This window comes from Pseudorasbora parva, chromosome 7 (assembly GCF_024679245.1).
Source record: "Pseudorasbora parva isolate DD20220531a chromosome 7, ASM2467924v1, whole genome shotgun sequence".
NCBI classification, from domain to species: Eukaryota; Metazoa; Chordata; class Actinopteri; order Cypriniformes; family Gobionidae; genus Pseudorasbora; species Pseudorasbora parva.
Genome location: NC_090178.1, coordinates 23,444,905 through 23,461,416, shown reverse-complemented (window position 1 = coordinate 23,461,416; position 16,512 = coordinate 23,444,905). Strand labels below are relative to the sequence as shown.

Sequence of the window (16,512 nt, the reverse complement as noted above, 5' to 3'; positions counted from 1 at the left end):
GGAGCAGCTATAGAAAAAGCTCCGTCACATATGGAACCTAACCTGTTTTATGGACAGTCAACAAACCCTAGAAGAACGAAGACCTCGATAAAGTATGATAATAAAGTAAACCCATTTATCTGCAGCATTTTACTACAGGTAAGATGAACTAATATGAATAAGTAAACAGCTCGATGATCTCCATTGTCACGCCATGTGGTGCTGTGAAGTATTTCATTTTTAAAAGTGGTTATTATAAAGTACGACGATTTGCGCGAATGTATGATCCAAAAAAAAAGAAAAGAATTAAAGCACAGGACTGAGACGACGACAAAATTAAGTTTATGGCCAGGTTTCACAGACCGGGCTTAATAGACTAAACCAAGATTAGGCCTTAGTTGTATTAGGACAAGTAGCATTTAAACGTGCTTTAAAAAAAAAAAAAAAGTGGTCTGCATATTGAGACAAAACGTTATGGTTCAATTTCACAATTGCAAAACAAGTTGCTTTAAGTTAAAACCATAGGTTAAGGTTAAAACATTGCATTTTAGTCTTGTCCGAAAAAAACATGATGTTATTACAGCAACATGTCCGCTTTGATTGGCTTTTTTTTTTTTTTTTTTTAAAGAGCGCACTAACGCTCCCCTCCTACAGATGGCAACATTAACATTCCAATCAGGTATTTCATACCGGAAGTGTCGGATGGACAGTGGTTGATTCACCTTATTGCTTCTGCATGCTTTGCAGCCTAATTTGAGCGTTATCATAGTTTTGATAAGACACAACAATTTCACATTGGCGGTAGTTACAATCTCGCATTATACAGTTGTGTTTCATTTTCATATTAGATGGTCTTGGAGCAATTAATAAACTCGGCATGATCAGGGATGCATTGTTTCATTACTGAACAGTAGATTCTGGAGCGAAGTGCTTGCAAATGTTCGTCGAAGACTCCTAGGTAATCTGAAGTAAACTTACTACTGCGTTCACTGTAGAGATTGAATTGACAGAACAAAAATGTTTCAACTGTTACTGTGTCATGCAGCAATGCAGTTCATGATTATTGTTGTAGACACTGTTTATGTCTGAGATATAAGACCTCTCTGTCTCTAATACTACATTAATAATGTTACAACCAGGGTCAATTATATATAATTTATTAACCTGTCTATTTAAATGTATAAATTGATGAAAAGGTTGGAAGTACCAATAAAAGTCAATTCTAGGTTGTAAATGTGACAATTCAAAATGGTAACTAAAACCCAAATTTCTTTGACTTGATAGCAACATTGATACAGTATTTCCTATTTCTTTCCCAAGGCATCATGTCAGAGTTTACCCTGGATATTCAGCTGACAGAACTGGGTTTTCCAAGCTGGAATTTCCCTCTCTGTGAGCCACAGAGCGTTAAGGAGTCATTTTTGCCAACTTCGAACAGCACTGAAAAGCCAGCACCTGAGATTGAAATACCTATAGACTGTCATGAAGAGGCCTGCAGTGTCCCGAGTGCGTTGGCTAAAAAAAGCTTTCTGCTGGACCATCAGTATTCCTCTCCCTTCAAACTTAACCCTTCATCTAATGAGGAAACTGCTCAAAGTAATTCAAAAATCATTTCCACAGAGAAGAAGGATAAAGCAATTTGCAATTCGTGGAAAAGAGAAAAAAGAGAGGGGACCGAACAGAAAAACAATGATGAAAAGCAAAGTGGACAAGAGGGAAAGAAATGTGATGAAAATGAACAGAGCGGTTTAGAGGTGAGCCCAGAAGCCTCCAGTCTTATGACAGATGACGTTGTGTCTGGCGAAGAAAGGACAGATGAGGATGTGGAATTTGTTTTAACTGATGAAGATGATGATGATGATGTTGATGAGGAGGAAGAGGAAGACGATGTTGAGGAGATTGAGGAAGAAGATGATGTTTCTTGGCCAGGTATTGTATAATTTCCATATGATGGATTTTGATTTAATGAATGCAGTGTTTCTTAGATTCTGCAGAGCTTAAAATTAAGAATTTTGCGCTGCTAGAACAGAACATTTTACTTGTCCCATCACAAAAAAGTTCTAGTTCTATTAGGAATGCACATCATATAGAATTAATCTTGAAATAAACAAATAATTCGCAATTTAAATCTTTTGTACTGATAATCTTTAGCTCTAAACTACAACAAGAAATATGTGAACCTAAACCTATTTTTCATACTGTCCTTAATTTATACTGAGAACATTTTTTAAATAGTTTTTGTTTATTTTGAATTAGTTTATGCAAAATAGTGACAATATTTTTTTATCTTCAGTAATAATATGTGCCAGAAAAATATTTATCCTTATCATTAAATGTTTGTTTACAAGTACAATATTCTAGTTATTTTTATTTGAAATGTTATAATGTAATTCCCTTACATTTTGAAACGCACCTTTTCTGGATAACAATGGTATAAGGTGTGAAAAATCACAGAATGGTTTTTAATTTCCATCCAAATCTATTAGAGGTGTGAATATTTATGCCTCACGATTCGGTTATAAAGTGATATCTGGTTAGAGAGTCAGACTGATAACCCAAAGTTTGCGGATTCAATTCTCCATACACGCAGGAAATGAAATAACCACCAACAGCAAAAATGGCTGCCAACTGCTCAGGTGTGTGAGACCACGTTTTAGGGTGTGTGTTCACTACACGCTACTAATGTGTGTAAATTCCACGTATAGGTTAGCATATTTGGACTTCACATATAATGGTGCACACGACACAAACTGTTTCATTTTACCTTAATACATGACATACCACATTTATGTAAATACTTTCCAAGACAGACAGCTTTCTGTGCACACGCTACAGGTGTGTCAGCGAATAATGCAGAGAGATCTTTTTCTTGGCTTAATGTGCTTAACTCTTTTCGACTTCAAGTATGTCCACTTTATTTTCTCATTCATGCATGTTCATTTTGTAAAAACACAAGTGCTATGCTTCCAAAGGACTTTTTTTTGCATCTTTTTATGCATTGATGCAGAATCATTCATACTGCTTCGCAATGCATCATAAAAATGACTCTGCTAAATTCCCCAGCTCTACATTTTAACTAATGTTTCCAGTGGCCTTTCAGCATCTGTTGATACATGTTTTTTCTTCTTTAGAGACGAATGGATGTGAAGAGAATGAAGAGAAGCGATGCCATGTGTGTGATCTTACCTTCTCCTCTCTCTTCTTACTCCGAGAACATTTAAATATGCATACGGGTGTTCGCCCCTACCGCTGCGATGAATGTGGAAAGCAGTTCTGCCAATTAGTCAATTACCGAACACACCTTCGCTCCCACTCGCACAAGGCCTCTATCCACTGTCGTGTTTGCTCAACCATCTTTGAGACAGAGGAACAGCTCCAGCAGCACTTGGACACTAACCATTTTGAGAAAGAGTTCTATCAGTGTGATTTTTGCAAGCAGATTTTCACTGACCTAGATGTGTGCAAGGGTCACGTGGAAGCACACAGGCAACAGGCGAAACGACATTTGTGCCTCAAATGCGGCTCCAGTTTTCGTCTTCGCAACTCGCTGCTCCGTCACTTGGAATGGCACAGCAGAGGCATCTTCTCCTGCTCGGACTGTGAGCGGACCTTCTCCAGCAAGGCTTCACTGTTACGCCACAGTTTCTCTCACTTGGGTGTCTTGCCATATACGTGTCTGAAGTGCAAACGTCATTTCCGCTTGCCCTCGCTATTCCACAGCCACGAGTGTAAGCCGGAAAACATCCAGTGCATGGCGTGTTTGGTTTTCTTTCAGAGTCAAGAGGACTTTGACCAACATAAGAAGGACACAGGATGCTGGGGTCATCAAGGGGCTTTGCCTTCCAAGACGGATGAGATCCGCTGCATGGAGTGTGGCCAAGTCTTTGCAAGCATCGAGGAATTAAAGAAGCATGGGAGCACTCACCAGAGGGTTCTAAAGTGTGCTGAGTGTGGGATGGGTTTCCGCTCGTCACTCATGCTTATGTCACACATGGGAGGGCATGCGGCGCAGCGGCCATGTCTCTGCCAGGACTGTGGCCTGGGATTCCCGCATCAACAGGGTTATGACAGCCACCTCAAAACATGTGGAATGGTAACTGCACCAGTGGTAAGTGTTTTGTTTTTTGTTTTTTTAATTGTGAGAATATTTAGTGTCCTGGGGCCTATTGCACAAAACTAGGATAAGGGATTAAGCCAGGATATCTTGGTGATCCTGGCTCAATGTATGCGCTAATATACAGTTATCTTTTGTTATTGTTATCATTATTGGTGTGAGTTTGGCTTCAGGGTATGTTTACACGACAGCGGTGTACTAAGGCCGGAAGACACACTGAAAGCGTGGTGTGAGTGTGGTGTTTCTGTTGCGTGTCAGCCGCCGGGCGTCAGCCTGGCAGTTTTTCTGTCTTTGCACACCAGGAGCGTGTCTGATGCGGCGCTTCTGCTGCTATTGATGTACAGGGAAGCCCTATACTTCATGTTAAATATAAATATATTGCCTATTGATACAGCAAAGAAAACGTTGGCAGTAGCCTATTGACCATACATATCTATGGTATTGACGGCAAAATAGGCTACAGAATATTTTATGTATTGGCAGGTTTAATATTTCAAAATTGATAATTATGTTGTTTCTTATTAAAATTAGGCCTATATCTGCATTTATGTTAACCTACAGGCTTTCAAACATGAACATGTAATTTATTAATATGTATTCGTGTCAAAATGGCATATAAACATCTTTTCCTATTCTATTTTGCCTGGAAATGCTTCCAACACGCTCGCGTGTGGCGTGAAAAATCTTTTAGAAGAGAGAGGCGTCTCTTCTATTTGAAGCATGCACGCGTTTTCCGCGTATCACACAGGCAGTGTGCAAGTTCTAACCGATTAACAGGGGAGCCGAAATAAAAACGGACACGCCACGCAGCCGAGATGCTCACGGCATGCTTGCAGTGTGTCCCCAGCCTAAATTTTGCATACAGATGGCGATCATCAAGATATCCCGGCTTAATCCCTTATCCTAGTTTTGTGCAATAGGCCCCTGTACTTTAAAGCAGTTTTTTTATAGGGGCATTTAAATAAATAAACAAATTAATATTTAAAAATGGTGAAAGTTCACATTCGTTGAATTTTAAAAAGTGTTTCTTTCTAGTATTGTTGTTAACTAAAACTATTAAAAATCCTTTTCGGTATTGAAATAAGGCTGAAAAAAAAAATTGTTATAGAGTAATGAAACCAAAACTAATAAAAATGGCTAAAAAATGACAAATTACTTAAATTAAAAGTTTAAAAAAATCCTTAAGTATTAAGTTCTATATTAGTATATAAACAATACCAAATTAACATGATTTCATTCAGCATTATAAATACATTCTTCTAAACAAATTTGTTTTACAAAATTTCAAAATATTCTCTGAAAAAAGTGCTTTAGTATGTTTCTGTTTTTTGTGAAAAGCGTTATATAAATAAACAGAGGTGTAAATCAGACGTTTTGTCACAATACAACCCAACATCAACTTTCTAAACCAGAGATACAATATTTGCCATTAAATGTAATTAAATCTAATAGCATTTAATTAAATTAAAATTCAGGGGTGTACTGATTGATATATTAATATAGTATAATGTGCCTATTTTACACAACCATTTATTTTATTTTATTAACTTACAAATGCAACTAAGATATATAACATCCTCTATCCCAAACAACACGTATTGCTCTGGGGGGAAAAAAACTTCACTCTTTGACAATAGGTGAATAGTAGAACTGTTTTCCATGGTTTAAACTCCACACAAAAGCTGCACTAATAAACACTACTTTCTTAGTCATGCCATCAAAACAGTCCCTTCCCTTCAGAGATACACTGATATAAAAATGCACCCACACACACAAATGTAAAACTATCGGAACTATGCATGAATCATTTGAAAAGCCTATTTCAATGTCAGAACGGGTTTGCTGTTATGCATTGAAGAAAATCTTTCAGTCATATGTGGTCTATACATTGTCTGTTGTTGTTATTTTTATAATTTCTTTGCCTGCAGTTGATGAAAGTACTGCTAGGTCACAAAGAGAATGCACACTTTGACAGAAATATTTAGAACAGCCAAGAATGATTGCTCGCAGAAGTGGCCATCATGAGAGAGTCAAAATATAGGTGCATCTCATACCTTTTTTTTTTTTTTTTTTTTTTACACACGTTGCATTGATGCATCAAATCACCAGTCATTTTATCAATGTATTGATAGATATTCATGTATTGTTACACCACTGTTCTGTTTTACACATTAAACAGTACTTAAAGGAACACGCCGACTTTTTGGGACTTTAGCTTATTACTGTATCCCATAGAGTTAAATAAGTCCATTCATTCCATTTTTATCTCATTATTTCATAACTGTCTGACGGTGCTGCTAGCCTAACTTAGCACAAAGACTGGAGGTAAACGGCTCCATCTAACCTACTGCTCAGTAATTGACAAAATAATGGCAACATTTCCCATTTTCATACACATTTTATGCGTAAGGATCAAGGAACTGTGCTGCACCCATGATACGTTGGTTATATTGACGGAAGTTAGCCTACTTTCAGGCGCTGCGTGATATTGTGCCTGCTGCACCAATGGTACAGCAGCAAAGTTCTTTGATCATTACGCAGGAATGATAGAATAGTTCCTAGCTATGATGGCCTAGAAAATTGCAACTTTTCATTTTCAGTCGGTCTTGGTACACAATGTAACTATACACATCACAACATGTAAATAGGAAAATGTTGGTGTTATTTTGTCATTTATTGAGCAGTAGGCTAGCCGTTTACCTCCAGTCTTTGTGCTAAGCTAGGCTAGCTGTGGTGCGTCAGACAGATTTATGGCATTTTATGGAGATAAAAATGGTATGTATGGACTTATCTAACTTTGGGGATATGGTGAATTAGATAAAGTCCCCAAAAGTTGGTGTGTTCCTTTAAGAGTTCATAGGTGGAATAAAAGTTATATATACACATGTGCACACAGTCTACTTAAAATGTCATATTTTCAGGTTAACTTTACAGATGAGTGTTTTTATTTATAAATACAATGGATAATATTAAATTAATTCAGCATTTGTCTTATTTCATGCTTAATATCAAAATGTTGAGAACACCTTCTGTTAAGCGCTTCAAGTTATATAAATGTGTTGAAATAAATGTCCCCATGCAGTAATCTTATAATTCTGTTTACAGGCTTCTGTGAAGAAACCCAAACCAAAATCAACCCCCTCTCCACAAATAATAAAACCAATTGCTCCTAACATAGTCTTCCAAACTATTGCTCAGGCTTCAAATCCTGTCACATTCTCCAATAGCTTGAAGGAGGTGGTCCACATGGTTCCATTAGGTGACCAGAATAAGCCTGCTGATGGAAGGTGGAAGCTTACCTTAAATAATGATACTCCTCCAGGGATGCCTTTAGTTATGTTTGTGCCAGTTTCCACTACACAGTACTCGTCTACCTCAGATCCTACCAAGGGATCCCAAAACGTTTTACCATCCTCTCTGGTCTTAGAAACACCCATGCCGGTGGTCCCATCTGGCACTGTTATTAGCAAAGAGGCAGAGAAAGACACTGTAGAGCCCTGCAAAACCAACATTCCTTCAAATACACTCATTCCTGTGGAAAGTCATGACAGTTCCTCTAAGAAGAGGTGGACAATTTCAGAAGATCAGGGTTCTATTCAAGTTTTTAATACAGAAAATGTAAAGGCAGGTGAGCATGCTGCATTAAATCAGGGAATGAACGTTACTGCGGAAGTAGAGGCGGAGAGTAAGCAGGAAAATCAGTCAAATAAAAAGCCTAATGCATTGAGGGATGAAAAAACGGTTCCAGGGTGTTCATCAGATGCTGAATCTCTCAGTCCCACATGCCCTGTGACACCATTATGTCTAATAAAGGTAAATGAGGAGAAGGATGAGGATGACAAGAAGAAAACTTCTTCAAATTTGAATGACCTCAACTCCTCCCAACCAGAAGTAGAAGTTGGTGTGCCTATCATGAGAAAATCAGAGAAGCAAATGCTGGATACGCAGGGCAGTAGACATCAGAGATTTTTCAAAAAAGACAAGTCTTCTGACAGGATGTGTGCAGAGTCACAAATGGAATTTACCATGACGGGGGACAAATCTGAAAATAGTCCGCAGGGGCAAAACGAATCTGGTTTCGATGTAGAGGTGGAAATTAATGAAGATGTGGATTTGAGCAGCATGGAAGTGGAGATTGGTGATGAAGACAGTGGAGTGGATATGTTGGATGGTGAGCTTCATGAATGTGTGACTTGTGGACAAGTGCTTCCTGAAAAAGATATGATCCAGCACTACATGAAGCATGCGGCCGTCACAGACCATCCTGAGAGCTCTCCTACTAACTGTCCCTCTCACACTGCAGAACAATCCCCTCCATGTAGCCCACCAAGAAAAAGACTACGATCTGGTACCAAGCTGTGACATTTTGTTCAGGAGTATTTACTATTTTTTTTATTATTACTATTTTAAATTGATTTGCCTGGTTATTAATATTACACCATCTTTAATTATACAATTTACTTAGAAAAAAGGAGTTACAATATTTTTTACACAATAAGAACTTAGGAAAGATTGGTGTATGTTAAAACCAAGTGTGTTTTGAATGTGTTTTCACTTTTGACATTTATTTTACGGTATCTTATTACATTTCCACATTGTTGTGTAAGATGCAATAAATGTAGATTGGGACATATGCTTTTTTTCATTGGAAGATATGCTTTTTTTTGTAAACATTTTTTAATCAATATTAATTTCAGGGTAATTTGGGGGAGTTTTGTTAGATTTAAATCAGCAGTTTAATTATTTTGTTTTTTTGTGTGTGCCTGACTGCACATCAATTGCACATCGGTCCTGCTGGTTTAAAGTTTCAGCTTGTAATTGTGACATTATGTACCTTCTGTTCTTTACTCATTCCTGTAGTTAAGTTTCTGATGTTCAAAAGTGTGGGGGCGGGGGAGATAAATAATAATATGCAAATACTAAATGTAATTTTCACTGCAAATTCAATAAAAGATATTGGAATATCAGTAGAAACAGTAATGTATGGGGGGGGGTATCATTTCATCGATGGTAAATTAACTGATATTTAGTACATTTCTGTGCAAAGATGTTTAATATAAGGCTCTATGTCTGTTCACTGAATGTATAAGTATAACGTTCTATTGGTTTGTTTTCTTTTGTTCCTCTTGCATTCTTAAATTTTTGTAAAGAGGCATTTAAAAAGAAGAAACAAGCCATTTGTTAAGGGAAGCTGCAACCTACCTATGTTTTTTTTTTTACTGACGAGGATGTGCTTTGTAGCTTCATGACTAATTCTTTTTTGAAACTACATATTGGTGTACAATAAATATAATTCAGCTCGGCTGCTGTCACTTTAAGACGTGATGTGATTTGAGGCATTTGAGGATTATTGCAGAACAGAATTCAACGTGAAATATATATATATATATATATATATATATATATATATATATATATATATATATATATATATATATATATATATATATATACATATATATTAAATAAAATAACATTAAGGTCACATCTCTCACTGAAAACACGGCTCGTTACTAAGAGTAAAGTGAACTTGTTTGATACATTGCTGGATGTATTTAGATTTTTGAATGTATTTTAGATTTAGGCTACCACTAATTGTCTCGTATAGACTCTTATTTTTTGGGAGGTGTTCACACTGGCTAAACTTACTCTGACTCAAAAGGGAAAAACTAGAGTGGGTGGAGGATAACCGAAAATGTCATCATCAAAGTTCAAATGAATCGCTGCACATCATTTGACTGGTAAGGGAGACTATGTTGTTTTTAATAGCTTCTGTTTTCATTTCAAAATGCACAACGAAACATTATAAAATAAATGCATTGTTGTTTCAAGCGTTCTCTTGTATCGTCTTATTTAACTGGGCTTTTAAAACGCATGCAATAATGTTTAATTTCTTTGAGACAAAACATCACAGACAACGGCAGACAGTGACAGCTCTGGCATAAAGTCAATAGCACTTCTATACATGCGCTTGTTATAATGTTACATTTTGCAATAATATGTTTACTCGGTTGCATATAGAGCTATGACAGTTCACTGTTGTCACATGATTTATCAGATTGTTGGTTAAATGTATAGTTTTCTCGTAAATTGATAAAATTGTAGTTAATAATATAAATATCAAAGTTTCACTTGAATATCAGTTTGATAGGTGCTGTTTGCATAATTATATGTGTATCTTTCTTTATATTTGGACATTTTCCTTGTTTGTTAGGTGAAAAGATCGCAGAAGAGCTGAACAGGAAATGACAAAGAAAGGGCTTGCGTTTTTTTTCCTCTCTCTGTTTGGTAGGTGAGAAGTTTTGTTTTTTCCCCCACCTCTCTCCTTTGCTGTTGAGACCACCGTGCACTGCATATTTTGCAGCAATATCCTGTTAGACTTACTTAGCTAAGGATTTACTGTAAAAAAAAAAAAAAATCTGTGGATGCCTATTTTCACTCATCACAGTTGTCTTTCTGGTGTTTTGGTCACATTGAATAATATTGATATTTGTGGTCATCATTTAATTGTGCTGCATTTTGTAAAAAGTGCAATTAATTTATTTAGTCTACTACATCACGTGTTTCTTTCTCTCCTTTACCCTTTTAAAGCTATGGTCAGTGCTGTTGAAGGTAAGAAATTATATTGTGAGCTTGTGTTTTGGTCAATATATTATAGGCCTACACAAGTCATGTAAATCATATATTCGACATAGGCTACTTCTGCACTTTTTTTTGTACCTGTTTACATTTCTTTACGTGAATGAATTTCACATAATTCTTTCATAACTTATTATTTCTTTCTGTTATTTCCATAGACAGAGGCTCATGCTATGGTGTCGGCTCTGGCGCTATAGCTGGTATCATATTCGCTGATGTTGCAGTGACGGTCCTCATTGTTACTACCACCTACTGGTATGCCAGCAAGCGAAGACAAAAGAAAGAAAACGGTAAGAAGTAGCCTACGCACGCTGCTCATTTTCTCTATCAATCCTGTGGTAATTTGGTGCACAGAAGACATTTAACATGCTTGTGTTCATGTGTTTCTTTAGCTGACGAAGTCTACATGAATGTCAGAGCAAACTGCAAAACATGAGGATCTTCTGAATGACATGAACTATGAAAGACACACAATATCATACGACGATTTATATTTTCCATTTTACCACAGTTTAAATAAACGGCTCTGCATAATGTGTTCATAATGATTAGACTGCCTTGTAAATAAGACAAAATTGCGTTATTACGTTATCTGTCGTACAAAATCACAATGTAAACTTTAAAATTATTAACTCAATCTAGTAGCCTAGTAGAATTATCAACAGCAATAACTGCAGTGAAAGAAAAAAAACACTGCCACCTAGTGGAAAGTTAAACCTAGAAGCAAAAGTGACTTTTAAAATGTAATGTGATCAGGCTTTCTGAAACTTGTTCTGGATTATATAAAAGTGTGATTATTATAATTTGAGTCTATGACTTCATATCTTAATATATAAAAACTGCAGGGTTCTTATATTCCGTTTCACTGTTTGGTAGGCCTATGCTGTTTAATTTCAATTCATATAATTTAACAATTAATAAATCTTAGATCTTTTTAAAAAAGTGGATTTGGGAATTGATTTGAACATGTTTAACATTTGCTTTGTGCTCTTTGTTATCTAATGATCTTGACTTTCTCCAATTACACCTGCTGCATACTCTGAGCTGATGACTAAGCACAAGAAGAGGCCTTTAAGGGTTAGTTCACCAAATAATGAAAATTGTCATTTACTCACCGTTAGGTTGTTTCAAACCTGTATAACTTAAATTTTAAGATATTTTGAAGAATGTCTGTAATGTCTGCAGATCTCAACAAAGCCAACCCCCAACCCCCACCCCCCAGGGAAATAAATACTATTGTAGTCAATGGGGGGTTGACTACAGATTTGCTTGGCTACAAACATTCTTCCAAATATCTTACTTTCTGTACAGCAGAACAATTTTTTTAAAGGGGACTGTTAAAAAAAAAGCACTGTTAACCTACAAAATAACAGCAAATGAAAACGAACAAAAAATAAAGACGTGTCCTTGCTGTATGTGTACTTTTACATTTATGTACTTTTTTGTGTGTTGTTCTAAATATGAAAAGTATCAAATGACTGTGCTCTGGAATCTCCCAGAAATGCCTGTTTCTAAAACAAGCACAAGAGTGTGACTCCTTCCCCAGGAAAAAAAAAGAGGAATTAGAAAGAAATTAATGTTTTCATCTCATAAATTTCAAAATGTATTTGCAGTTTGCATTCAATAAGACATACGAATTCTGTCACCAATTTAGATGATCACTCTTATTTGATATAGCTGTTTTTTCGGAATCATTTAAATGGGTTTAAGTCTTAATCTAAAGACTTTAAAACTTTCATGATGTCTGTTTGCTTATAAAAATGTGGATTCAATATTTGCACAGTGACAATATAATAGCATATGATAATGCATCTAAAATTATTGTATTATTTTAAATACACTTGATAAATAAAAAAACATCAAAAATACTTTTCTTAGAATGAGTAATATTATGCATCTAACTACTATACTAATCTTTAAAAAGCACATGTGCTTTAAGGCAAAGGCGTTAGACTGAGCTTCAGGAAGTGACCTAACAGTATCTCATTAATTAGTTTGTCTTCTAAACAGGGCAGGGTTTAGGTGAGAATGAAGTACACACTCCTGTACCACTGAAAGGCGCGTTGCTAAGAAAAACCTTTTTTGAATAAAGTGGTAATGTAAATGGAACAGGATATAGGTTTATTTGTGGATCAGATACTGGCACATCCTGTGCAGTGAGGCTTTTAACTAACCGCATTAACACTCAGGTCCCTCTCACTAGCCGCTTGTGTCCGAGTGTGTGTGTGTGTGTGTGTGTGTGTGTGTGTGTGTGTGTGTGTGTGTGTGTGTGTGTGTGTGTGTGTGTGTGTGTGTGTGTGTGTGTGTGTGTGTGTGTGTGTGTGTGTGTGTGTGTGTGTGTGTGTGTGTGTGTGAGAGAGAGAGAGAGAGAGAGAGAGAGAGAGAGAGAGAGAGAGAGAGAGAGAGAGAGAGCAAGGGAGAAGAGACACTACCTCAGATAGCAAGCACATGTTGCTCCTCCTCAGTATCATTTGATTCTATTTTGATGGATGGTGATAAGTCATCAGCACATACTCTGTGATTTTTTTCACACAAGCAATTTCCATATAATTCACTCTGGTATTCAAGGTGTTTTAGCTCACAGCCAGGAAGGCTTCTTGTGCTCTTTTAAAGAAACCTAAAGCCAGGGCTGAGTAATTCCCTCACAAACCTACCTCATAATGAGAAGGATTTTATACCTAATGGTCCCTTTGAATGGACTATTTGGTGAGTACATTTTACAAACTTTCACAGGTTTTAAGTTTAAATGAACTTAGATAACATTTTTTATTTATTTATTGTTCTTAATCATCAGCATTAAAATAGTCAGCTCTGGGGTCAGTAATACGTTGGTGAATATACCCATGTCTTTGAAGCACACATTGGGACATTTTTAATGGTTAAAGACATACATTTGTCATACTTTTCACTAGGGCTGTGCGTTAATGAAGAAAAATGCAATATGCAATAACTTGTTAAATAATGCGATATTCGATATGCGGTACAATATTGCTATTAGTGTGTAAAATGTATTCAAATTATATAAAAAATATATGTATTTAAAAACTGAGAATTGAGGTCAAATACACACAGTTATGTCAAAATGACTGAGTTTACATGAATACTCATGAAGGCAGGCAGCCATTCTGACATAACTGTGTGTATTTGATAGTTTGAGTTTGTAACAAGACATGAAACAGAACTGAAGGGATCACACACATTCAGAGGGTTTCGGTGTATGTCAGACTGCAGGGAGTTGTTTTACGCAAGTTATTGCCTTTAATAACTTTTTAAAGTCAAGCAAGTCACATAAGTAACAGTCATGTGCCCTGTCAATTCTCTGCTATATGCATGAACCTTAAACGTACACTTTTCACAATGTTGTAGTAGCCTATCAAAATCATTCAGATATTGCGTGACATTGCGAAACAATGAAAATATGTACATTTGCGATATTTTGATAATTTCGATATATTGCGCAGTCCTACTTTTTACTATGAAACTCAACAAGACAATATATGTTTTCAAAAGCAATGTAAAGCATAAAAATATTTAATGCACATATATTATATTACTAGGTTACAATTCATGTACATATACCTGTACATCATGTATACACTATTAAAAAATATATAGTGACTGATTACATCTAAATTTTTCAGTTGGCCAAATTGAATTTCTGTGAATTGATGCATTTCAATTCACAGAAATTACATTTGGCCAAGTTAAACATTTAGATCTGATCAGTCACTAGAAAATGTTTAATTTGGGCCTGTTTTTTAATTATTTTGTTTACAGTGTATACTTTACATTGGAAAAGTATATATATCAAATATGTATATATTGTTCTATACATATATTTTTTTCATCCTCAAAAATAATTTCATCATTAAATTCATCAATAAAATCATCATTTATAATCTTTTTTTTCTGGAAAAAACAAGTAAAATTAATTTTAAGTGTTCCAGCAAATATAAACATAAATATAAATGTATCAGTTGGTAGCGAAAAACTGAATAGCAGATCTATTTTTGTATGTTTTTTGTTTGTGGTTTTATGCGTACTTGCAGTGATAACCACAAGTAACCAAGAGGAAATTACATTTTCAGTTCTGTTTTTTGATTTTAGAATATGCTATTATAAAAGTTTGACTTTCCTTCTCCCTTTCATCAGCAGGCATTGTTGAGGGGAATCAAGGTAATAATTAATCCAAAGAACTCTTAAATACAGCTAATTGTTCTTTTTTTGCTTATTAGTGTATTAATGTGCCAATGTGTTTCCTAAATCTCAGACTGCAGTTCATGTTACCAGTTGGACATTGGGGTGGTTATTGGGATCATCACTTGTGACATCATCCTCACGCTCCTCATCGCTCTCTCAGTCTACTGTTTTGTTTCCTATCTGAAAAGGAGAGGCAGTTTACATGCACAGACCAGATGCTGTGGGTCAGGTATGCCTCTTTGTTAGAGAAATCATAAGAGAATCAAGACACTAAGCTCCAGTCAAAATGACATTTTTTTCTGATGTTAAGGCAAAACAAAATCTCAACAGCCATCAATGAGGTCAAAGGCAATTGAAGTGGAATCCCCTTATCAGGTAAACTGAGCGCGCACACACACACACATATACACATATATATGAAGACTTCAGATGCAAAAGCCTCTAAATCCGTTTTTCTTTAAAATAAGCATTTTTTGTCAGGCTGTACATTTTTTAATAGGTTTCTACCACTTCTGAATGGGCCATGGCTGGTATTTAGTAGGTTTGAAGTGAAAGTATTTTATGAAATATATCTGAACTCTTCACATATATACATATGCATAAAGAAAATGCAGGTCTCCAATTGAAAATTTTCAAGTGACTGATCACATCTAAATTTTTCAGTTGGCCAAATTGAATTTCTTCGAATTGATGCATTTAAAACATTTAGATCTGATCAGTCACTAGAAAATATATATATATATAATGTACTAAATAACTTAAATAACTTAATTTATGTACATATGTACATCTACATAAAGTAAGTTATGTACTACATAACAAAAAAAAACTGTATTTTGGAGATCAATACCAATTTTGGATAAATCTCACAAATCATCTAAATCTAATAAATAAATAAAAATCATAATGTTTTCTTGAAGTGTTTAAGCATGTGCTAATTTTCGAAATGGCTTGACAGGAACTTTATGGAGTCCAATCAGATATATACAGTGATCTTCAGCAGTATCGGAAATGAGGTGGCCATGGGACATGTAATGTTAATAATGGGTCGTGTACACCCCCAAGAATATTTGGAGATTGCATAGGTTCATTAAGTTTTCAAACTGTATCATAGAAATGTGTATTTACCTTAAATAAGCTATATAGTTATTGATTATATGCAAACAACTTTCCCTTGAATCTTTTAGATTGGTTTCAACGTGCATACAAAACAAGAATATAAATAAATACATATTGTTTCATGGTTTATGGAAATGAAATGATCTTCAAGAATTTGTATTCCACATTTTTAATATAGCCATCATGGTTGTTTTCATTTTTATTTGTCATTTTATTTATACATTATATATCTTTGTCATGATATAATTCCTTGCTCTTCATATTGAAATAAATGTTTTAGTTTGATTGTGTGGCTTCTGATCCTTTTTAGTTTTTTTTCTGCTTTTAGACAACATGTATTAGAAAGATGGATGAAGCCACACCCATCATGCACTGTTTTTTTAAGTGGCTAAGGAAGTGGACGCTGTGTATAGCTGACCTGTTCAGAAATCGCATGACCGCAGTGAGTCAGTTAGACAAAA

General features: G+C 35.5%; 3 protein-coding genes across 5 annotated transcripts; all 3 read left to right on the top strand.

Annotated features, from left to right (window-relative positions):
- The first annotated feature begins 2 nt into the window (after positions 1-2).
- Positions 3-9,411, top strand: wu:fe05a04 (uncharacterized). Of its 2 annotated transcripts, none has more exons than XM_067448690.1 (4): positions 3-138; positions 1,300-1,908; positions 3,111-4,087; positions 7,199-9,411. In XM_067448690.1, the coding sequence occupies exons 2-4, from the start codon at positions 1,305-1,307 to the stop codon at positions 8,453-8,455; spliced, it is 2,838 nt and encodes a 945-aa protein (XP_067304791.1). In that variant the 5' UTR covers positions 3-138; positions 1,300-1,304; the 3' UTR covers positions 8,456-9,411. The 2 variants fall into 2 exon arrangements, with proteins under 2 accessions (XP_067304791.1, XP_067304790.1); XM_067448689.1 differs by lacking the exon at positions 3-138 and adding an exon at positions 666-937.
- Positions 9,412-9,574: 163 nt separating this feature from the next.
- hcst (hematopoietic cell signal transducer) lies at positions 9,575-12,422 on the top strand. The gene is made up of 5 exons (XM_067449662.1): positions 9,575-9,834; positions 10,308-10,381; positions 10,685-10,705; positions 10,891-11,022; positions 11,125-12,422. The coding sequence occupies exons 2-5, from the start codon at positions 10,339-10,341 to the stop codon at positions 11,166-11,168; spliced, it is 240 nt and encodes a 79-aa protein (XP_067305763.1). The 5' UTR covers positions 9,575-9,834; positions 10,308-10,338; the 3' UTR covers positions 11,169-12,422.
- An 860-nt stretch (positions 12,423-13,282) lies between these two features.
- On the top strand, positions 13,283-16,287 carry tyrobp (transmembrane immune signaling adaptor TYROBP). 2 transcript variants are annotated; one of them, XM_067449661.1, is made up of 5 exons: positions 13,283-13,438; positions 14,888-14,908; positions 15,003-15,161; positions 15,243-15,307; positions 15,891-16,287. In XM_067449661.1, exons 1-5 carry the CDS (start codon positions 13,393-13,395, stop codon positions 15,945-15,947), a joined length of 348 nt encoding a protein of 115 aa, XP_067305762.1. In that variant the 5' UTR covers positions 13,283-13,392; the 3' UTR covers positions 15,948-16,287. The 2 variants fall into 2 exon arrangements, with proteins under 2 accessions (XP_067305762.1, XP_067305761.1); XM_067449660.1 differs by having other exon boundaries at positions 14,885-14,908.
- The last annotated feature ends 225 nt before the right edge of the window (positions 16,288-16,512 follow it).